We start from the raw sequence: 22804 nt of genomic DNA on the forward strand, positions 1-22804 counted from the left end.
GTGTGTTTCCAGGCGCAATTAAAGGTGCTGGTTGCCACCTTTAAAGCCCTTCGCGGCTTGGGACTGGGTTACCTGAGGAACCGTCTTCTCCAGTTGTTTCTACTTGTCCGATCTAGTCCGGCAGGATGGGCATGCTCCGGGTCCTGTCAGCTGGCAGGGACCAGGAGGCATGCCTTTTCTGCTGTAGCTCCTGCCCTCTGGAACATTCTCCCTGCAGAGATGATGGACCTGACCCTGTTGGCCTTTCGTAAGGCCTTGAAGACCTGGTTATGTGCCCGGGCCTGGGGCTCTGAGTGCGTGAAGGGCCCCATTTCCTGATTATGTTAACATCTGTGGATTATAATTCTTCTTGGCTGCTGTATATATTTAGTTTCAGTATTGTGATTGTAATCCGGTTGTTAATTAATTTTATGATTGTTTGCCACCCAGAGTCACTTGTTTGAGGTGGGCAGCCATAGAAATTGAATAAAATAACTAACGAATGAACCAACCTGTGGGCCAAAATCACGCAGGAAGAGCCCTGAGGCTGGACCAGGCCAAAGGACCCCTGGTCCCATTGTCTGCTGCCAGTAAGATGCATTGGGAAGGCCCCAAGCAACGACAGGGGAGCAGATGCCCTCTTTTACTCTTACTCCCCAGCAGCTGCCTACTGCCATCAAGTCCTTTTTGTCGCCTAGCAACCACAGAGGTCTCTGACCTGGTCTTTCAGGTCTTCCCTGAAAGGTGCCCCCATCGCCACTGTAACTGGGTCCCTCCCCGGCTGCTGGTCGTCCTCTCCTTCTTTCCTTCCACCTGTCCAGGCACCAGAGCCTTCTCCAGAGAGCTGGGTCTTCGCATCGCGTACTCAAGATACGACCACGAGGCTGGCCGTCTGCGCTCCGAGGTCGATTTGTTCGACAGTCCGTCTGCTTGTTTCTTGGCCGTCCAGGCCTCCTCAGGAGCCTCCTGCAGCGCCGAAGTCCAAAGGCGTCGACGCTCCTCCCCTCCGGCTTCTTCCAGGCCCGACTTGCGCCCCGCGGGGGGTCGCCTGCGGTTCCGGTCCCCGCCGGCGCAGACCCACCCGGCGCCCGAGCATCTTCCCGGGGTCTTCGGGCAGCTGCGGCGGGGGCTGATCCCGGGAGGCCCCGGCGCCTCCCGCGGCGGCCGCTGCTGCTCCACGGCCGTCAGAGGCGGCACAGAGCGGGCGCCCGTCGCTGGGACTCGAAGGCGGCTCGCGGGCACGCAACCGAGGGACGGCGACGCCCGCTCCCCCCCGCGAGGCCCGCCCACGCTGCCCACGCGGCCGAGCGGCGCAAGGCCCGGGCTCCCCGGCGCGGGCCTCCCGCTCGGGGCCCAGCGCCGGAGCTCGCCCGCCCCCCGCCGACGGAGGACCGCTCGGGGCCCCTCGCCGCCCTACTCGGCCGGGCCCAGCCCCGCGGGGCGGCGGGCGACCGTTCGCGCGCGGCTCGCTCCGGGGCTCAGCCTTGCCTCTGCGCCCCCGCTCCGACGAGGCCGCGGCTCCCGGCAGCCCGCCTCGCGGCACCGGCCGGACGCGCGAGCCCATCATCCCCGGCCGGCGCCACTCCGCACCCCCGCAGGACGCGCGCCGGAACCGGCCTCGACGGCGCGCCCACTCTGCCCGCCCTCGCGCTCTATGGCCTGGAAGCGGAAGCTGCCCCCTGGCGGCCCGGCGGGGAAGCCGCCTCTTCCTGCCGCTCCCGCTTCTGCCGCCGCCGCCGCCGCCGCCGCCATATTGTCTCCCCCCGCGGCGGGCTGAGAGAGGCCGCCCCCTCCCCCAGGAGCGGACCCGGGAGAGGCCTGCCCGCCCTCCTCGTCGCCGCCTCTCGCGCGGCCCGGCGAGGTAACGGGCCGCAGGGGGGCCCGGGCCGGGGAGAGGCCGCGTGCGGCCCCGGGAGTGGCGGGCGGGGGCCGCGATGGAGGCGCCCGGGCTGCGGGGCGCCTGCTGGGGGGCGAAGGGGCTGCGCGCGAGGTCGACCGTGGCGGGGCGGCCTTCACCGGCGGCGCCCTGCCTGCAGCGGTGGGCTGGCGCTCCGGCCGGGGTGCGGGCGTCCCTTGGCGAAGGCCACGCCGGGGCAGTGAGGGCCCTGCGCCCGACCGCCGAGTCCGCGGGCGGCGAGGGACCGCCAGCCCCAAAGTTCTGCGGCCGAGGCGGGCGGCGCCCTTCGCTGGGGAGGCCTCGGGGTGCGGGGAGGACCCCCGCAGAGCGGCGGCTCTCGCGGCGCTGTGGCCGGACGCGCCCCCGTGGCAACTCCCGGGGCCTCTGGCCGTGGCTGTCTCGCCCCCTCGGCGTTGCGGAGGTGGAATGAGGAGCCCCCCGTCCCGGAAAGGGTCCCAAATAAATCCTGGAGGCGCGGGGGGTTCCCCAGGCCTGCTGCGGGCGGGAGCTTGGCCGGAGGAGTTGACCGCCCCTTCGCAGATGCTTCTGGCCTGGGTCGCCTCGCGGCTCCCGGGGGGAGGACCGGCTAAGAGCCCCCCGCCCTCCAGCAGCCCCGTCCCAAAACGCCCCGGCGCCTCCCCAGCCCCATGGCGACCCTGGCTTTTCTGCCGTTCCTGGCCCTTTCTTTTCCACACGTGTAGCCTTGGGGGAGAAGGGCGTCTGTTTCTAGGCAGCCCCTTGGCCTTCGCCTGAGCCCTACCCACGCATGGTTAACCAGAGATAAGCAGCCCGGCTTCCTGAACCCTGGCTCCACAGGCTGCATTCACAAGGCTAAAATGTGGGTGGCTAGTTCCTGGTTCGGATCTGTGTCCTCCATAACACCCTGGTTCCCGTAACGTGCCAAGTCATACTACGGTTTGCTTGGTTGGGCTCAGCGTGTTGGATTGTGTGAATCGGGCATGTCAGCCGTGGCCTGGTACAGTGTGTGAAACTCCAGTTAATGCATAGCTCCAAATCCCAAAATCACTAGCAAAGCTTCAGTTAATTTGAATTTAGTTTGCTTTAAAATTGCCCTGCTTCAGTTCAGGCACCTCCTGGTCTTTTCTGAATCAGGCAGTTTGGTTTGGGATTTGAATAAAGCTGACCTATATCTTAAACTTGTTACATCCATAGATGTTCTGTCTGCATGTTTCTTCTCTAAGGTTCTTAGGAAATGGCTTCAAAGTGTAATTCAGTTCACTTTGAATGACCCATCTGGCCTGGTGTTATCAACCCTGGTCTTCCCCAAGCAGTCTGCTCCCTCCACTGGCATGGTTGTTGGTCATGTGGCTGCGGGTGATGGGACATGCAGTCCAACATATCTGGAAGCACCAGTTTAGGAAGCAGAGTCCTGAAACATCTTGGGTACTGGTTCTCCCCTGTCCTGCTGCCTCTGCACATCTCTTCAGAAAGAGACTGAACCTCTTGTTCCCATGTGCACCAAAAGGGTTCTGCCACTGAGCTAAAGCCTTTTTTTGGTCATCTCTCTGCTGCTCTTGACTCAAGATAGCAAGAGAAGCATGATGGCTCTCCCTAAATTGGCCATTCATTAAGAAGTACTGTTTTCTAAAACAGATTTTGTTTCTGAACCTGCTAGTAATGCAGTCATTGTGTTCACTGAGACCTGTGAAGATTTCAGGGCTGTTTTCTTTTGTAAGCAACTGGCTTTTAGTATCTAGCTTGATCTGGTACCTTTGTCCCTATCTAAGATCCATGTTCACATAAGCTTCTGGATTTATGTATGAGTAGAGCTTCTGGGCCCTATCTAGAGGTAACTTTAGGATTCCTATAAAATTTTGTTCGCCTCTAGCTACTTGTGAGTGATGTGTTACATTTTTAAATTATTATTACCATATACATTTTTATACTAAACATGCAGGAGTGCAAAAAATGTGTTTAGAGAGGGTGAGGAAGATGAAAGCCTACAGAAATTATTTCCTATTGTTTTCAGGAACGGGGCGATGCTGTAACCGAATGCCTGGGTCCTGGGAACCTCCTTTGTTTTTGCTCCCGTTGTGCCAGATGGAATCCTGCTGCTGACGACGTGGGAGCACCCTGCCCCACCTTCTGAGCACTGTGTGGCCAGTGTCACAGTGGCCCCTCCCCCCAAAACCCTCCTCCCTGCCTGGAATGCTGTATGTGCCTTGCTCTTCCTCTTGCAGGACAGCGCCCAGTGGCATTGGGGCTACAAATTAAAGCAGACTCAAGGTACCTGTCTTTGCTGCTGTTGGTGACCTGAGTCCACAAATCTTTTCTCTGTGAGATTTGGGGACCTGTGTTTGGGTGCAGATATGAACTCCTTGTTTGTACTCCATTTATTTTTATGTCTTATGCATGTTCCATGAATGAACATCATTGTGAAAGTGGAATAGAAGAGTAGCTGTCCAGATTATGAATTCAGAAAGGAACACGCCCTGTTTACTGTGGTATATCTGTGACTTACGTGCATCTATGCCATTGCCTATTCATATGGCCAGGCGCTGTGATTTCTGCCCACCCCTCTGCCTGTAATGCTGGATGTTCTGGACTTGTTGGCACAAACATCCTGACTGTAAAAGCAGTTCAACAGTACAACCATTGGCTTGGCAAGGTGCTGGAATCCTGCGATTGGGGCTTTTTGTGGGTTCTCAGGATCTGAAAGAAAATTCAGTGCAAAATGCCCCTTCAGATTGTTTCCCTTTATTAAATAAATAGGATCTAGTTTTGATTTCCCATCCAGACTTCCTAAGTATAATATAATCAAATGGTGCATACCATCGCCTTGTCCCTTCCCTTCCCACATGAAGTTAAGCTTTAGATTTTAAACTGCATTGGAACTTTTCTCTCTTTGTTGAGATGTGTAGCATAAAGCTTCTCTGAGCACATATATATTTGCAAGACATACTTTTAGCACAGTGTGTATGTACCTCTCTGTGTTTCTAAATGTGCCTCTCTGTTTTCTAAATAATTTAACTACTAGCTAGAATCAAGAAAGGGCTTTAAAAAATTGGCCAGCAGTTTCCCTCTTATCTGTCAGTCTGGTAGCTGATTTTTCTCTGACTAGTAAAACCTCTTATCTTCCACCGCGTTCACCAGAGGCCATCTGTGATGGGTCAGCCAGGTCCTGCAGTGCCACCTGCTCTTCAGGTCTTAAGCAGTCTTCCCCAGCCGTGCCCTGCTCTGCTCTTGGTCATTCTCCAACTAGCAAGGCTTCTGCAGTATAAACGCTGCACCATCCATTATAGATTTTAATCAATACTAATCTTCAGCAGCCACCATTTTCTAGATCAGTGTTGTTCTGACTTGGCAACTTTAAGATGTGTGGACTTCAATTTCCAAAATTCCCCAGCCAGCATGCTCGCTGGGGAATCCTGGGAGTTCAAGTCCACACATGTTAAAGTTGCTAAGTTTGAAAAATACTGTTCTAGATCCAAGCCAACCATTATGCACCTTCATCAGGTTCTGTCCCCCAGTCCTTCTTCCCAGAGTTGTTTAGTAATGTTAAGACTCCCCCTCTGATGCCAGTCCGATAGCCCTTTTTCCCTCATGGAATCATTTTCCTGTGAGGAATCAGAACTAACTGAGCTTCTCTTAGAGTTACTACAAAATGCTAAATGTTTCTGGTGGATATGTAGACAGCCAGCAGGAAACATGGCCAGTAGGAAACCATGTCTTAATGGAGGTCATTGTATAATAATAATGTTATGTATTAAATTTATATGCTGCTCAACTCCCAGCAACTCTGAGCAGTTTACAAATTGTTAAAAACATTTAAAAACTGTTCACATCTGACTCCCAGGGTCCCCTCATCTTCTCATTGTTGTCTGGGCAGTTCTTGGAACAGCAGAACCCAACCTCTTGCCCTTTCAGGTACAGCTGGGGTTGCAGTCTCCCCCTCCCCTTTGTCTGGAAGGGTTCTAGCACTAGTTCTACTGTTTGGGGGTGGATTTGTTTAGAGTCTGGAAAGTCCTCTTTGTGGGGGACTGAAGCTTGGAATTTGCAGTGAGCATGGGGTTGGGCTTGATGGCCTAAATGGCTGCTTGCAAATTATGTGCTATTTCTATGACGGTAGAGCTGCACACAACTCTATACCTCTCTGCTGGGGTAGAGAATGAGTGTAGAACTGTGTATTATATTGATTTATCTGTGCAGAATCCTATAAAATTGAATTAATATCCTTAAGGCCTGTCCACACAGATCTCAAATATATTAAAAAATCAGCCTGGGGTAGATAAGCTCAGAAGTGCAAGTCTGTGTCAACGCATTCAGCTACTAGGTGGTATCTATATTATGCAAATGTAGGTGTTGATGTTTCCCTAGCTTTCTGTGGTTGCACTCTGACTAAATGCAGATAATAGGTTTTGGCCAAAGAACAGGGAACTTAGAAGAAAGTTTGTGGAAATTTTGTTCCTCCTTTGTTCTTGTTCAGGCTTTTAATTGATGCAGTTTGAATCTGTGTGCATGTATGTACATACATGCTTTCTCCTATGAGAATGAGCCTTGGGAACTTGCTTTCCAAATGGAATTTAATCTTGGGGTACCAGATTCCTTTCTAGAGCACCAGCTGTGGCATGGGCTGTGAACATTTGTGGAGTGGGTTTTCAGATGCTGCTATGTCACTGAGTATCACAGCAACCTAGATGGTGGTTCACTGGATTCTTGTCAATTTGGCTCAGCTGGTGGAATTTCCAGCTGTTAGAAGTGCCTGTTTAAACAGTCCTGGCCTTTTACAGGAGTGAAAGGAGTTTTCGTAGATGCACCAGCAGAGCTCTTCCTTAGCCTCTCCCACCACATCTAGGGGTTGATAATAGGCTGACTGACGCTTGCAGATGGGCCCCAGTATCCCAAGTGCTTGGTGGCAATGGCCTCATCACCCCCACTGAAGATGTGAAGAGGGGATCCCTCTGCAGGCTTATAGTGAATGTGAGAAAAGGCTCATCTGAGTAACTCTTGTTTCTGTAGCCTGATCATTTTTGCTGCAGTTGCAAGAGAAAACAGACTTTGGGAGCAATGTGAATTATGATTCAGTGCTGCTTCATACATGGGTGCAGTTCTTGGCAGTGATTGTGACCTCCATCCTTGCAGAGAAGCAAGCTGCTGTCACTTTCAAAGGCCTGCCATTTCTTTCCATTTGTAGTCTTGATGGGGCATCAGAGCTCTGCCAGCTGGTTCTGCAGTGTAAGATTAGAGTGGACTTAGCCTTTCTTGGATGTTCAGAAGAAGCCAAATATATAAGAATTTGCTTTGTAGAGAAGAGGAGGTTCAATGGGAAAGAGGATATTTGGAGTAGGTGAGGTTTCAGGAGCTACGGGCCGATCCGCCAAAGAGAAGTGAGGAGAGACCTTGGAAGTTAGTGCTTTCATTGACCCAAGATTAGCATGGTAAGCAAGAAGAAGATGTCCTCTGTAAGCATGGAGCCTGTGACCCAAGTCCCTGGCCTGGATTCCTCAGAACAGCCATTGCAGGAGCAGCACTATCCTTGGGTGGACTGTCAAAGCGCCAAGAGGTGCACAGAGGCTCCTTGGAAGTAATAGCCTGCACACTGAGCTGAGTTGTGGGAAGCTTGAATCTCTTGGTATGGAGCCTGTGGTGATGGCCTGGGAGAGACTTAAGCCCACCCAGCTACATCTGGCTCTGCTGGGCCTGCTGGCTGAAACGGGACATGGCAAGCCTGCACGCAGGACTCTTTCCGACCCATCGAGTTGTTTGACCACAGAATAGATTCTTGCTGCCTGCCTTTAGATCTTGCACTGAACTTTTGATTCACCCAACTTTGTTCACTTATGATGTCCCAATTTGCCAGTACAGATTTAACCTTTGGTCTTTGGAAAAGGGAAGAGCTGAGTGTTCAGGGATAAAATATTTAAACTATACCGGAACACCAAATTGGGCTGCCTGTGGCTGTTGCAGGGAGAACAAATCCTGCAGTTTAAGAGGATACTTCTGAGCTGCAAGTTCTCCATGATGGTTGTCCTGAACTGAAAAGAAACCGTGCCGTTGACAGTCTCTGCCTGATGAGTATCGTCCTGTTGACACAGGACACAGATAGTCATGACGAGGCTCAATTTTCTTGCACTGCTTTCAGAGTTCCCTGCTGTGTCTGGATTAGGTCCAAAGGGACAGCAACTGCAGAGGATTTCATTCTCACCTATTCCTTAGAGATTTAGTTTTAGAAATGGATTAGTCTGCAGCAGGAAAATTCATCAAGATCTATTACGGAGTCCATAGAACTCTTTGATTTGGAGAAAAGTGGATTCTTCCATCATTTTTCAGAAGTGATTTTGGCAAAGTAGAATGTTGCTGAGAGATAAAGATATTTTTCATGGCAAAGCCTGATACTCCAAAATCCTGAGGCAGTTCTTGGAAAGCGCACAAGTGGATAGTGTTAACCTCATATTTACTGCTATTCTTTGAAGTATCTTTGTGCAACCAACTCCCTCCCCCCCTTTAGTGAAAGCTGAAGGCTAAGAAAATTCCGTGGTTCCACACCAGCTTAGTAGAAAAGCATCTACTTCCTGCCTCCAATGTGGAATCCAGAAAGAGAGTATCTCCTCTCCAGCATTTTGATAACTTCTGTAAAATAAAGATTGATGAAGAAGATGGTTTAGCTTCATATTTAGCAGCTCCAGGGCTAGCTTTAGTCTCTGGCAGGTAGAGGGTTCCTGCGCTGAATGCTATGTAAAAATAAATATCTATCCATAGAGAAGTTGAAAAAAAATGGGCCTAGAGACCTTTTCTCTGCTTTGCTGGTGAGCTGATTGCTGGGCTTTTATTAATCTGGAGAGGATTTGACTAGTGCAGTCCCCACTTCCTTGAAGTGTTGCAGCTCAGGCACAGAGGTGGGTCCTCAGGAAGACTCTGACTTCTGGAGTTCAGTGAGAAGGCAAGGGGAGACGTTGGGGCCAGAATGTTAGAAGAGCTGTTCCTGGGAGGTGGAGTTTTTTTGTGTGTGTGTGTGATGATGATGATTTTTGGCCATTTCTGTTTTTAGGGAATAGTGTAATTTTATTTCTTATTGATGTATACCTCCTGCAGTTGCATTTTTGCAAGTTGCCCAGCCATATAAACCCACAAACAAACAGATAGGGAAAGGCTGGCAAAATCAGGGTTGGCTTTCCAGCTCTTGAGCATGGGCTGGCATTGCTTTGTCTGCATGTGGGCACTGAGGCATTCCTGGCATAGCTGTGTACCATGAGGTTCTGAGAACTGGGCTGAAATCCAAGACAATGTCCCCTTGGGTGGAGGTAAGCGCCTGGCCGCCCTTGGATTGTGGGTTTGCCCTCAGGCTTCCTGTTCTAAAGGATGCTTTAGGCTTCTTTCCAAGGTGAAAATGACTGTAGGACACTGGCTGCCTAGGCCAGGTTTGTGGGTTCTTCTGCCACTTGGTGCACCAAGGCTCAGAGGTTGCTTTTCCCTCCCTTCTTTGCTCTCCCTACTGACTGGACCACACAAAGCACCCATCAGGCTTCCTCCAACAGCAGTAGCAACAGATTCTTGGCCCTACTAGGTTGGGTTTGTTTCTCCAAAGTGCTGGAAAAAAAGACTTCTTAAAAGCGCTCACTGGGATCTCCATAACAGGTAAAGGAGGATTAATTGGAGGGTTGATCTTCAGATAATAAATGCTTCCAAATAACAAGTGATAAAGGGAGAGGACCACTTTGGGGAAAGGCCAGGGCTATGAAGGGCTTGGTCAGGAGGGCGAGCAAGGAGCTTCCCTGTCCTGCTTGCTGGGGGACATGGCCAGGAGCTCCTCTTGCCTTCCTGCCTTGCTGGTGGGTGCTTTCATGTGGCCTCTCTGATGCTGAGGGTTATACTAAAGATGCCCCCCTCCTTGCTTTGATACAAACTCAGGATCCCTCCCAGAAGAAACATCCATAGGTGAAGAACTATCTCCAAAGTTGCCATTTCTCATTTTCTCTGGGTTGCGTTCACTCATCCGCATATTCAGCCCTTGAGTTATGCAGAGCTGCCAAGATGGAGCTTGTCTCTGGTGTGTCATCAGTCAAACTATGGCTTCTCTCTGTCTTTTGCCAACCTTGCACAAGGAGGAGCTGCTGGTTGATGTTACCCTGGTGGCGATGAAGAGGCCTTGTGTACAGGGAAGACAGGGAACAGCACCCAGCCAAGACCCATAAGCCACTGTTGTACTTCAGCACAGGGTTTCGCCTTCTGTCGGCAACCAAGGTTAGCTGGAAGATACGCCCTTAATTGTCATAGCTCATGGGATCCTCCAGGAGGTTGTGCCCAAAATCCAGATGTGAAGACATTCAAGACTATTTTTGGTTGGGAATTCAGGTCAGAAAAGACTGTGTTGAAGCAAAGTTCACAGTCCCAGCAGCCCTTGTGGAAATCTCACCAGCATCTTCCTGTTGAATCAGGAAAGGGAAAACTGACAAGACTGCAGTGGGCTCATTAGGATTTGGGGACTGGTGGCGAGGGGCAGCAGGGTCTTGGATCTCAGCATTGTAAGAGGCCCCTTTGTCGCTTAGCTTTCGATCTCTCCCCCCTGTGAGCCCCAAAAGCCCCTCCTTCATTGGGCTGGGAATTGTTGCTGCATGGTGAGGCATGCTGGCTCTCGCCTTGTTCCAACTGGGGCTGCTTAAGCCATGATCCGGGCAGGCGGTTAGCTGGGCTTCCTGGTTCCGCAAGGGCTCTTCAGGGCCTTCCCTTAATTGCCTCGGAGCTTCAGAAACCAGAGAGCTCCTTTTTCTTGTTGACTTAATTGGCCTCTGGGCGGAGAGTGTGTGCATTTGATGCAAGAGGGAGGGTGTTAAGATCAGCAAGCCTCCCTGCAGGCCTTGAGGCTGCTGCTTGTCCTCCAGCCTGATGGAGAGCTGCTGGATCTGAAGAGGAGGCTGAGCACCCCAAGGAGAGAGGCAAGAGCCCAGCTTGCCCTGCTCATCGGAGAGGGAAGCAGGCAGACCGTCCCCCCTTTGCCAAGCCTGGCCAGCCGGGGCTCAGCTCGGAAGGGGTAGGCTGCCATCTGCTCATTCTCCTTCCTAGAAAGCTTGGGGCTTTGCGCACCAAATGGTCCTCCCAGGGAGGCCGAAACCCCAGAGCGCTGCCCCCAGCTGACATGTCAATACTTGGCAAATAATGCTGAATTTGTTAAGTCCTGCTCTCTTCCCTGAGATCCCCTTTCCAAGCAGCCCCAAATCCGAGGGAAGTCTGGCTTCCCTGCAACTCTGCGCAGCTGCCTCGGTTCTCAGGAAGTGCCAGTTCCTCCTGCTTGTCAGAAAGCTCTGGGCTACGGAAGGGAGTGGTGCTGATGCGTGCCTGGGTGCCTTCTCTGGTTCCCTGTGCTTCTAGTGCATTGTTTGTCCATCTCAGCATCTTTAAGATGGGTGGACTTCAGCTCCCAGAATTCCCTGCAGCATGCTGGCTGGGGAATTCTGGGAGTTGAAGTCCACCCATCTTAAACGTGCTGAGATGGACAAACACTGTTCTTGTGCTTGTCCAGCTCTCGCCCAGTGAGAGGAACAGGAGAATCCTCCTGGGGCTTTTTTCCTTGTGAGTCAAGGGTCCCTTTCCTTTTGGGGGAGGGACAAAACAGTTCTGCCCTTGTTCTGCTCTTTCTGTGTAGGTGATTGATTTGCTTGCTTGTTTTAGAGCAACCGTGGTGCTGATCTTCACACTGGGACAGCATGTCGGGCCCGGTACCAAGTCGAGCGAGAGTCTACACAGACGTCAACACGCAGAGGCCCCGTGAATATTGGGACTATGAGTCACATGTTGTGGAATGGGGGTAGGTGACAGTGGATTCTGCAGGAGGTTGACAGCCTGCCCCCCATCTCTCTCCCTCCCAACTCGGCCTCTGCTCCTGAAGTAATAGGCTTTTTCTTGAGCTTCTCCTACTTTGTTTGACTGGGCCAGGAGCTGGTGTGCCACTCCCAGGCTGCAAGACCAGCCGAAATATGTGCAAGGTGTGGAGGCGAGGAAGAAGGCTGAATCCTCATAATTCTGGGATGGGAGCTGGCCAGGCTGGGTCTTCATCTGTGCTTTGGCAAAGGCCCTGCAAAATTATTCTGTCATCTCCCCCACCTCCCCCCCAAAAACCCACCTGCATGGCAAGCAATTCAAAATATTTCCTGGCCACTGTGTTTATCTCCTTGTGGATGCCAGGAGGGAAGGCCCCCGGAGTGACCAGAGAAACCTGCAGGCTTGGGGTGGAGGCTGAAGGAGAAAGGTGGGTGTGTTGAGGTGGGAATAATGAGGGGGTGTTGAGATCTCTAGCAAGGAGCCCCAGGGAGCTGGGTGGGATGTACAGGGCCTTGTCAGGATATAGAGCCACTGAGCTGGAAGAGACCATGCGGGCTCCTCAGAGAGAGAGTGCCGCCCAGTGCTTCTTGAGACCTGCTGTAGTTTGGCCAGTGGCCCATTTACAGCCTTTTTACTGCTTTTTATTTAGAAGGAGGACTCCAGCTGCAGTCTTTGCACCCTTCCAAGGAAGACCTATGTAGAGCAGTTTCAATAATTCAGTTTTGAAGTTACAGATAGAGGGAGTAGAGGAGCTGCTCTTGTCCAGGCAAGCCATAGTCATTGTACCAGCTGAAACTGTTACTAGGTGTGCTTGGTTGCCAAAGCACCTCCTCCTCTAATGTGATGGTCTCCAGATGCTATCCAGAGTGCTGGCTAGAGGTTGTGGGAATCAGTCCAATACTTCTGGAGGGGCAAGCCTAGGCCTCTGAGAGATTGAATTGCCTGGGGGTTGTAATGGGCCATGTGACATGACAGGTGGCGAGCCCATCGGCCTGAGACCTCTTGGGGGATCATTGGCGAACTGCACATTTTCAGCTTCACCTAGCTCATAGGGTTCTTGGTGATAAAATCAGGCATCCCAAACCCCACCCTAAATGCCTGGAGGGACACTAACGTGAAGGGCCACTTGGTTCCTTTGGCTCCTTGGGTGAAAGACTGGAAAAGGAATTGAAGAGGAAGAAGTAGGTTGGATGGAGCAGCATAGAAATGCGGGCAAGAAATAAATCAGAAAGAAAAAAGAATGCAGGTTGGGCCACTGGCTGGTCTGGACAAGCCCTGGGCAAGTGGGCAGCCATACAGGGGCCCGGCCTTCTGGAAAGGGAGCGTCCGTCAGCTGAATTTTGTCCCCTCTCTCCTCCTTCATTTCGACAGTAACCAAGATGACTACCAACTTGTGCGGAAACTCGGTCGTGGCAAATACAGTGAAGTCTTTGAAGCCATCAACATCACTAACAATGAGAAAGTTGTGGTGAAAATCCTTAAGGTGTGTCAGACGGCATCTTCCTGATTGGGGATTAGGGTGTCTTCCAGTGTGGGATGTCCCTTCACCCCTGGCATGAGGATGACATAACAGGGCTGCTGCAAAGGTTGCTGAGTTACTGGATGGAAGTGAAGGATCCTGCCCTTGGCCCCTACTACATGGGGTGCCACAGGGTTTGGTGCTCTCCACTCCTGTTTAACATCTACATGAAACCGCTGGGGGAGATCACCTGTCCCCATGGGATGAGGTATCATCAGTATGCTGATGATATTCAATTATATCTTTCTGCCCCTTGCGAATTAAGCGGTGCTGTGGGTGTCCTGTCCTGTTACCTGGAGGCTTTAGGGGTCTGGATGGGGAACAACAGGCTTCAGCTTAACCCTGGCAAAACTGAGTGGCTTTGGGTTTTAGGGCCTTCCGGATCTGGGACTCTACAATCTTTGGTGCTGGATGGGGTGTCACTGCAGTTTGCAATCTGGGGTCCTCCTGGACTCACAACTCCTGCTGGAGGAGCAGGTGTCAGTCATGGCCAGGAGGGCCTTTGTGCAACTTCCTGTTGTGTGCCAGTTGCGCCTGTTCCTGGATCATGAAGCTCTGCTCACAGTTACTCATGCCCTGGTCACCTCCCGTATGGACTATTGTAATGCGCTTTACGTGGGGCTGCCCTGGAAGAGTATCCAGAAGCTTCAGCTGGTGCAAAACGCAGCAGCCCGGGCAGTTACATGTGCCCCCAAGAGGACACACATTACACCTCTCCTTTGTGCACCAGTTCAAGGGGCTGGTTATGACCTTTAAAGGCCTACATGGCACGGGGCCAGGTTATCTGAGGGACCGCCTCTTCCCGATTACATCTACCCGTCCCATCAGGTCCGGCAGGAGAGGCATGCTGCGGGTCCCGTCTGCGAACGAGTTCCATCTGACGGGACCCAGGAGGCGAGCCTTTCCTGCCGTGGCACCCGCTCTCTGGAACATCATCCCTCCCGAGGTGAGGTTGGCCCCAACCTTCTGGACAGTCCTTAAAACGTGTTTTCTTTAACGAGCTTGGGGACCCCCTGGTAATAGAGAGCCCACGTGTTGGCTGCATCGTGTGTAATATTCTCCCGCTTGTGGCCTTGCTTTTATTTTTGTTTACTGTTTTAATAGTTTTTCATTGGCTTTGTAGTATGTTTTAATTGTAGGTTTTACTGTCTGCCGCCCAGAGTCACTGCGTGTGGGCTGGGCAGCCATATAAACTTGACAGATAAATGAATAAATAAGCGTGGAATGCTTTGAACTCTTTTCAGTGCAGGTTTTGGAGTCAGACGTGTTTGCTGTCTCGGGGCTGGTAACAGATCAAGCCCAGCTCTGCTTTGCCGGTTCAGGCCCATAGAGCTGCTGCCCGGGAGGAGAGGTGTGGGTGCCCGGGGGAAGTAGCGGAGCAACTCCAGGCCATCCTGAGTTATCTGGGCACGATGTCTGAACTGAGTCAAAGGCTTGATGCCCTGGGGGCAGGGGGTGGCACGGGTGGCGGGGGTGTCCTGCAGCGGGTGAAGACCATTCCAGGCAAAAGCCTTTGAAGTCCAGTGGTAACTGCACCTGTCCTTTTTCTCAGCCAGTAAAAAAGAAGAAAATAAAGCGTGAGATTAAGATCCTGGAAAATCTCCGAGGAGGGCCTAATATCATCAACCTTCTAGACATAGTTAAGGACCCTGTGGTAAGGAGTGACGGTTTTTCTCCCCCTAATTGCAGACAGGGCCCCTGCAAGGGTGAGCCACTTGAAGCTGGTTCACAGCAGATGTGAATGGAAGACCCAGTTCTGCCAGGACAGTGCTAGTTCTGGGTCCTGGCAGGGGGATGCCTGTGTCCAGAGCACCTCCAGCACATTGGAATGGGTAGCTTTCTAGTGCCCGATTGGCTGGTAAGGAGGAAGGTGTGGCGTGGTGTCTTCCCTCCCTAAACCTGGGGCTCGCTTGATGTGGTGCTGGCTGCTGTGCTTGTCTCTCCCCCGCAATAATGACAGTTATTGAGCAGGAAGGGCTAAGGGAAAGGGACACCTTTCATCTGCAGACCCTTTCCCTGGCTGCAGGTTCTGCACGTGGCAGTTGGACTGTCGCTCTCTCTCCCTTTTCTCCCTATGAAAATCAGGCCCCGAATGTGGTTCTGATCACTGGTCTGTGGCCTCTTCAGGAGGTGTTCCTGCCCATCTCCCCTTTGCTGCTGCGTCCCATAGAAGAAACACGGTGACCAACATTAGGAAAAGTGAAAGAAAGAATGGAGCACTGCTTTGCATGTGATGGTTGACCCCCTGTTCTCTTTTTGTTTCCACTCTCCTCCCTGCCCCTGACCGTGTGGTGCTGCAGTCTCGGACACCCGCCCTGGTGTTTGAACATGTCAACAACACAGACTTTAAGGTGAGAGGATGCTGGGTGAGTGTGTAAGTTGAGGAGGCTTCGCATGGGTTTGGCGGATGGCTGCAGAAGCCACGCCCGCCTTGGAGTCTGTCCCACTGCTTAATTGTTTCCTGAACTGGGAGGAAGGGCTGCAGGTGTCCTAGAACTGGTAGGCAAAGAGGAAGAGGTGGCCCCGATGTCCCTCGCAAGCAGGGCAGTCGAACTGGCAGTGGACTTTTCCATATGAAGTCTCAGGGCTCCGCTGCAGTGGAGGGAGGGCAGGGCACTCCTTATTCTGGAGAGGGGAAGGAAGGACAGGCCCCTCCCTGTTCTGGGCACGAGGCCAGCGCAGAAGTGGTGCCAGGAGCAGAATGGCACCTTCTTTCCAGATCCCGAGTTCCGGTGGAGGGAGCGCCCCAAGAAGGCAGAGGAGGCCTGCTGGTGACTTCCCCTTGACGGTTTCTGTTGCACGCTGCAACGAGAGCAGGACCGGTGTGGGGAAGTCATCCAGGTTAGAGCCTTGCAGGTGCCAATACTTGCTCTCAGCCCTCGAACTTTCTTTGAACGGTCCTAAATCTGCACGGATGGTTGGGGAGATATTCTGACAGAATACTCAGTGGCTCTTTGCATAGTTCAGGTGGAGCCTTGCTATTGAAAAGGAGCTGGTCTGAGCCCAGAGGATGCTTTGCTAACGGCTCTCCCACTGTTCTTCTTCTTCCCTGCAGCAACTGTATCAGACACTTTCAGATTTTGATATTCGATTCTACATGTATGAAATCTTGAAGGTAAGAGCTAGTGGGTCCCTCAGCGACAAGTCTCCTCCTTGGCTAGATGGGAGACTGAGGGTTGGGGAGGCAGCTTACCTACCTTTCCCCTTTGGGAGGGGCCCAAATCCTTGGTCTCTACGCCAGGCGTACAAGACTGACTGGGGAAGAGCCAGGAGGGGTGGATTTGCCACGGTATTTTCCGCGCCTGGTCGTGCAGCCGCGAAGAGGCCTAGACCTCGGTGCAGGAGAACCAAAGACTCTTGTGGTCCAGGTTCCATCCTTGGCCATGCCAGCTAGGTAGCAAGGGACCTGGAGGATGCTTTGAAGAGCCGCTGTGGTGAGATGATATGGTAGCTGGCAGATAGTATAAGCCAGCCTGGTATGCTTGCCACAGCTGACCAGTGTTTGCGCCATGTGCTTAACTGGGACAAAGGGGCACGTCAGGGCATGTGTGAAAGCTAAACCCGGTCAGCCTGGCGGTTAAGTAAATTAATTTTAGCCGTAATGGCTCAGGGTTCTTTTGGGCTAACTTCCCCTGGTCAGCCGTGTGATTTGGCAACGATGGAGCTACTCTAGAAGCTGGATTTTCCTTCTCTCCTCTCTCTCACACACACACAAATGCACGCACATGCATAAACACAAATCTCCCTTGGGCAGCTGGCATTTAGCTGCATCCCTGCCTCTGCCCAGCGGAAGATGAGATCCACGTCCTGATGCCATCCGCAGCCATCAAACTGCTTCGCAGACTGGGCTGGGCCCTCTCAGGGTGTCAAATCCTATGAAATGACTCGGGCTGGAGCTGCTGGAAAAACCTGTTAAAAGAGGAACAGTCACTACGTTCAAGGCAGATTGCTGATTTGCATGGGATGGAAGAAGCTTTATTTATTTACTTAATAAATGTATATGGCTGCCCATCTCACTGAACATGGCTCTGGGCAGTGTACAACCAGCCCTTGAAAACAATGTCATAGCAGTCAAAAAACTTTAAAATACACATAAAAGCATGGTTGCGGGAGAAGAGCATCCATCTAAACACAACACAGCCATTGCGCAGGCTCTCCGTGGGATCCCCAAGGCTGCTGGAAAAGCCACGTTTTCAGGGCCTTCCGGAAGGCTAACGGCCAACCTCACCTTGGGGGGGGTGATGTTCCAGAGGGCAGGAGCCACCGCAGAAAAGGCCCACCACCTGGGTCCTGTCCGATGGAACTCTTTGGCGGACGGGACCCTCAAGATGCCCCTCCTGCTGGACAGGTAGATGTGATCGGGAAGAGGCAGCGATTGGCTCATCTGTGCTTCCCTCTGAAAGACTTGACGTTTGTGTCCACGTGCTCCGGCTGGTTCTCCTTGGTAGACTGACCCTGCGCCCATTCGGGGGGTCTCCTTGACGAGCCGGGCGAGGTGTTCGCTTGCCATCACCACCTCTGCTGCCCTCTGTTCTCTCGGGAACCAGCCCCTTGTTTCACCCCAGCCTTGCCCCCTGCCTTATGTCCTGAAAAGCAGCTGGAGAGACTCGCGGGGAGCTGGCCTTCGCTTAGAGCCATGTGCCTGGACAGCTGCAGAAGGCGGGAGCGTTCGGAAGCCGTCCCGGCTCTTGGGCCCAGCATGCGTCTCTCCCCTCCTCTTCCCCCAGTTGCTGCAGCAGGGTGATCTGTCCCATCCTGCTTTTCCAGATTTGGGGGGACTCAGGTTACCTTCCTGTGGAGGACTTTGACTCCGTGGCTGATGGGCTACAGAAAGGCCATGCTGTGCAGCGCCAGCCACTGGCCCGCTAGCCGGGTCTGGAGCTGCCTCTGGGTTTCCTGGTGCCGGCCAGAGCCAGGGTCATCTTCTCTGCCCTCTCTCTTCTTCCACTCCACAGGCCCTGGATTACTGCCACAGCATGGGGGTCATGCACCGGGACGTCAAGCCACACAACGTGATGATCGACCACGAGCACCGGAAGGTGAGGTCACCTTGGAGGCTGAGGTCCAAGTGTGCCCAGGCCATTCTGCAAGCACCGAGCGCGGCAGGGAGGCCAGCACGCCCTGGTCTCTCCCACCGCTGTCCCTAGGCAGCCATTGACTGCCCAGGGTCAGCAGGAAGGCCCCAAGAAGGGAGCAGTTCATGGGAGGCCGGGACAGCCTGTGTCCCAGGATCCGGCCTGCTAACGTTTGCACAGGGACACCATTCTCGAGGGAGCGTAGGTCGCCTCTCTGGGAGGTGCCAGCCTTGAACTCCTCTGGGGTGTTGGTAGATTTAGCTCTTTGCCTGCTCCTGCAGCTTCTGCTGCCCAGTCCTGTGGATCCACAGTGATCTCTTGGGATTGGGGGGTGGGATCCAGGCAGTTGCCTGTATCCTGAAGCGAGCCCAAGCCTTCCCAGTTTAGCTCGGGTTTGCAGCCCTGGACCACGCTAGCTTCTGCTTCTGCTTCCAGATGGCCGTCCGTGTCTCCCCTAATCTTTGGGAAGGAATGGAACAAGGAGGAGCGTGCTCCTGCCTAGAAAATTGGCATTAGTGCTCAGAGGCTTATTTACTCATTCATTTTTCAATCTGCCCCTGCCCTCCGATTCCTCTTTCTGCTGCAGCTGCGCCTGATTGACTGGGGACTGGCAGAATTCTACCACCCGGGACAAGAATACAATGTCAGGGTGGCTTCCCGGTACTTCAAGGGGCCAGAGCTTTTGGTGGATTACCAGGTACGCTGGCCGCTCGGAGCGTGGCCCGCCTGGGGGGAGAAGTGGGGCAGAATGGCTCCCTCCTGGATCGAGGACCAGAGCCAGGTTGCTCGTCCGCCAGCCAGGAGCGCAATCGGTGGCAGGAGCCCCCTGGCCTGCAGGGAGCTGGGTGCAGCCTTAGCCCTGCTCTTCCGCTGCGCTGCCCGCCTCTCCCAGCCCTTCCAGCCCGTCCGAGGGTGCAGGGCGATGAGAAAGTTGTGGTGAGGCTCTGCTCACAGTTGCTCATTCCCATATTGACTATGTAATGCGCTGTACGTGGGGCTGCCCTGGAAGAATATCTGGCAGCTTCCGCTGGTGCAAAATTCGGCAGGTTGGGCAATGGGGCTGAGGGGGCCACTTGGTCTTCCAGAGACATTTCTGCTGACCTGCAGGGCGACTCTGTCCCTTGTCCTCTGCCTGGATTGCCGAGGGGGGAAGGCATCTGTGTCTTCCTGGACCACAGCTGCTCCCTTACGGCCCCCTCCCCCACTCTCTGTGGCAGATGTATGACTACAGCCTGGACATGTGGAGCTTGGGCTGCATGTTGGCCAGCATGGTCTTCCGCAAGGAGCCTTTTTTCCACGGCCACGACAACTACGACCAGGTGAGGCCCCTCTCGGCTGGGACGGGCTCTGGCACCCCGCCTCCAGTGCCAGGGCTCGGTACTTTCTCCACCCCCGTCTAACATCGCCACGAAGCTGCCAGGTGAGCTCGTCCAACGGCATGGGGTGGGGTTCCACCAGTACGCGGAGGACACCCAGGTCTACATCCCCGCCCCTGGCCAACTAAGTGATGTGGTGGAGGTCCTGCCTCCGTGTCTGGAGGCTGCGGGGGGTTGGATGGGAAACCGCAGGCCAGGCGGAGTGGTTTGGGGGACTTTCCATCTCTTGTTCTGGATGGGGTCGCCCTGCCCCAAACAGAACCTATGTGCCGTGTGGGGGTCCTCCTGAGCTCAGGCTTCTGTTCAAGGAAGCGGTGGCAGCCATGGGCAGCAGGGTCTTTGCGCAACTTCGTTTTGCGTGCCATTCGTGCCCGTTCCTGGACTGGGAGGTTAGGGTTACACTAATCGTTGTTGTTCTTTTTATACCTTGGCTGCTGATTGTGTAGTGTGGTTTTTACATGGTTTTACACACGATTTTTATTTTGCACCGTGTTTCTTATCTCGTTTCCAATTGTTGTAAACCGCCCAGAGTCATGTACTTGAGGTGGGCGGCTGCAGACATTGAAATAATCGCTAAATAAAACTGGGAGGCTCCATCTCTCAGTGCCACATTCCCCATAAAATGTTCTGCTGCTGGGCTGTGACTGAATGGCCCCTTCCCACGATTTGGTCCTCTCCCAGTTGGTGCGGATTGCCAAGGTGTTGGGCACAGAGGACCTCTATGACTATATCGACAAGTACAATGTGGAACTGGACCCCCGCTTCAACGACATCCTGGGCAGGTGAGCAGGGCCCCCTCCTGTCCTGGCATCAAGAAATGCTTCCTAGTGGTGGGTTATGAGTAAAGGACTTCCAGGGTGTGAAAAGCAGCACTGGAAATCTCCCCTTGTCTCTGGGGCAGGCATTCCCGCAAGCGATGGGAGCGCTTTGTGCACAGTGAGAACCAGCACTTGGTGAGCACCGAGGCGCTGGACTTCCTGGACAAACTGCTGCGCTACGACCACCAGACTCGGCTGACAGCCCGCGAGGCGATGGAGCACCCGTACTTCTGTGGGTAGCCTTGCCAGGGTTCCCCCCCATACACCACCCCCTTGGATGGGCTGCCCCTGTAGGCGGAGCTCCGCCACGCCCTTTCGGCTGACTTTCCTTCCTGCAGAGGCTTCTTGGGGTGCAGCACCATCAAGAGGCTCTTCTGCTCAGCTCTCCTGGGCCTTCTCTGCCGAGGCTGCTCCCGTCCCCCCTGCCCCGCCCCGATGTCCACTAAAATCCAGGATTGTCCTGCCACTTGGGCTCCGCTCTCCCCTTCTGGGTGCTGAGGAGGGAGAAGTCTTCCTGCATCACGGCTCCTTCTCTCTCCCTGCACAGATCCAATTGTGAAGGATCCAGCCAGGCTGGCATCCTCCGCAGTCCTCTCATCAGCTAACACGCCTGTCAGCTCCTCCAGCATGTTGGCAGGTAGTACCTAAGCCTTAGCGTGGTGGGGAGGGGCATGCCAGCCGGAGCACGGGGTGGTCTCGCTCTGGCTGCCGCTGTATGTCACCCAGGGAGGGCGGCCTGGATGAGGGCGGATGAGGCCCTGGCTTCCCGTGCAGTCCCTTGATTCCCCTTTCCCTTCCTCTTCCCCACATGCAGGGATCGCCTCCATGTCTGCCTCTCAGCCGATCGGTGGCTTGGCTGCCTCCCCCGTCATCTCCTCTCCAAACGCGCTGGGTTCGCCAGTCCCTGCTGCCGCCGGAGCTCAGCCTTGACCACCAGACAGCCAGCTCTGGCTCTGAGCACCGCCAAGGCCACAGCCTTGCCCTCCTTCTCCTCACCCCCCCTGCCCACCTCTGCATGGCGCTATTGCCCGCCCAGGGTGGGCAGGAGGATGGACAGGCAGGGGTGGGGTGAGGTGGAGGGGGGTCTGCCTCTGGAATCCGATTTTTTTGTTTGTTTCTGTTGAGTATGTCAAGGAGCCAAGTCCAGGCTGCTGCTGCTGCTGCTGCTGCTGCTGCTGCTGCTGCTGCTCTTCCTCCTTCTCTTGATGCGGCAACAAACGCAGACTCTTTTTCCAGGCAGAGGCTTCTCTGTGGTTTGTGTCGAGTCACGTGAGCTGCATTCTTCCCACGAGGGTCGTGGTTAGTGATGCAACTACCATGTAGACACCTGAACGGAGAATAAAATTTATTTTCTATGTCCCTAAAAGGGCAGGTGTTGGGCCCCAGCTTCTTCCTGTTGGAGATGCCGTAGCAGTCAGGGCTGAACGCTTTGAGGAGATGCTTTTGGGGGGGGGCCAAGACAACGGTGCTAGAGTTGGAGGAGGGTTCCTTTTTCACTCTGGAGATGTCCACGGGATGCCTCTGGGGATCGGTGGGACCTTCTGGAGCTGGCTGAGCCCTTCCCATGACTGACAGCTGAGGAGAAGCATAAGGAGGCGTCGGGCCCAGCCCAAGAACGACAGGAAACAGTCCAGTTGCGTTCGGTCCCTTTGTCTGCTTCCACCATGTAGGCGGAATCTTGCCAGACTCATCTGTGCCACTGCAAGTCGTGGGTATAGCCTGGGAGATTCCAGGGAGGGGCTCTCCTGAACCTCACACCTCCCACGCCCCAGCTCCGGACTGCGTGGTCTCTTGCCTCCTTTCTCCTCCGGGAATGCCCCCTCCTTCCTGATAGCCTTGCTCTCTGCTGCAGTCCACCACAGGAGGTGGCCCCTTTCTGGTCCTCCAGCTGGAAGCTGCGGGAAGGGTACCCAGGCAGGGAGGCGAGGATCCCTGAGGGTGCCAGCCCTGCAGCTCGAAGGTCATAAAGCTGGGGAGGAACATGCACCCCCTCAGGCCGTCTTGGCGGCCCAGCCAAGTGCTCAGTCTGCCCCTTCGTCAGGAGCAGGAGGCAGGTGGTGCTGCAACCAGGCTGCTGCTGCTGCCCACGGCGGTGCTTCCCTGCAGCCTGCATGGTCAGAGAACCTCCCCAGCCCTCCCCCTTTGCGCTTCCGCAGCACCAGGCTCTCCTAGATGGCCAGAAAGCCCCCAGAGCAGCTCCCCGCCTCCCTCCCACCCTTCTGTCAGTGGCATAACAGGTAGCCATACTTGGGAGCCCACCCTCCCCAGAGCCCTCCTAGATGCCAGCTCTGCCAGGGTTCCAGCCTGATGCCCTCTGAGGGCTCAGGACGCCGCTCTTGCGATCGCCAGTGGGCACCCAAGGG

At 54.2% G+C, this 22804-nt stretch overlaps 1 protein-coding gene across 2 annotated transcripts; it reads left to right on the top strand.

Annotated features, from left to right (window-relative positions):
- The first annotated feature begins 1651 nt into the window (after positions 1-1651).
- LOC103065528 (casein kinase II subunit alpha-like) lies at positions 1652-21807 on the top strand. Of its 2 annotated transcripts, XM_088148802.1 has the most exons (15): positions 1652-1840; positions 3867-4123; positions 9940-10078; positions 11504-11639; positions 13025-13136; positions 14725-14826; positions 15473-15523; positions 16228-16287; positions 18128-18211; positions 18834-18944; positions 19465-19566; positions 20305-20405; positions 20525-20673; positions 20989-21078; positions 21256-21807. In XM_088148802.1, exons 4-15 carry the CDS (start codon positions 11539-11541, stop codon positions 21369-21371), a joined length of 1179 nt encoding a protein of 392 aa, XP_088004928.1. In that variant the 5' UTR covers positions 1652-1840; positions 3867-4123; positions 9940-10078; positions 11504-11538; the 3' UTR covers positions 21372-21807. The 2 variants fall into 2 exon arrangements, with proteins under 2 accessions (XP_088004928.1, XP_088004927.1); XM_088148801.1 differs by lacking the exon at positions 9940-10078.
- Positions 21808-22804: the final 997 nt, after the last annotated feature.

Source organism: Python bivittatus, unplaced genomic scaffold, assembly GCF_059951505.1.
Source record: "Python bivittatus isolate LINGU-HERP-01145 unplaced genomic scaffold, Pbiv_v1 ctg000590_np1212, whole genome shotgun sequence".
Lineage (NCBI taxonomy): Eukaryota > Metazoa > Chordata > Lepidosauria > Squamata > Pythonidae > Python > Python bivittatus.

Coding starts and splice junctions, on each gene's coding strand:
- LOC103065528 (XM_088148802.1), top strand. CDS start 11,539: ATGTCGGGCCCGGTACCAAGTCGAGCGAGAGTCTACACAGACGTCAAC. Junction 14,827..15,472: donor ACATAGTTAAGGACCCTGTG/GTAAGGAGTGAC, acceptor GTGGTGCTGCAG/TCTCGGACACCCGCCCTGGT. Junction 20,406..20,524: donor TTCAACGACATCCTGGGCAG/GTGAGCAGGGCC, acceptor TCTCTGGGGCAG/GCATTCCCGCAAGCGATGGG.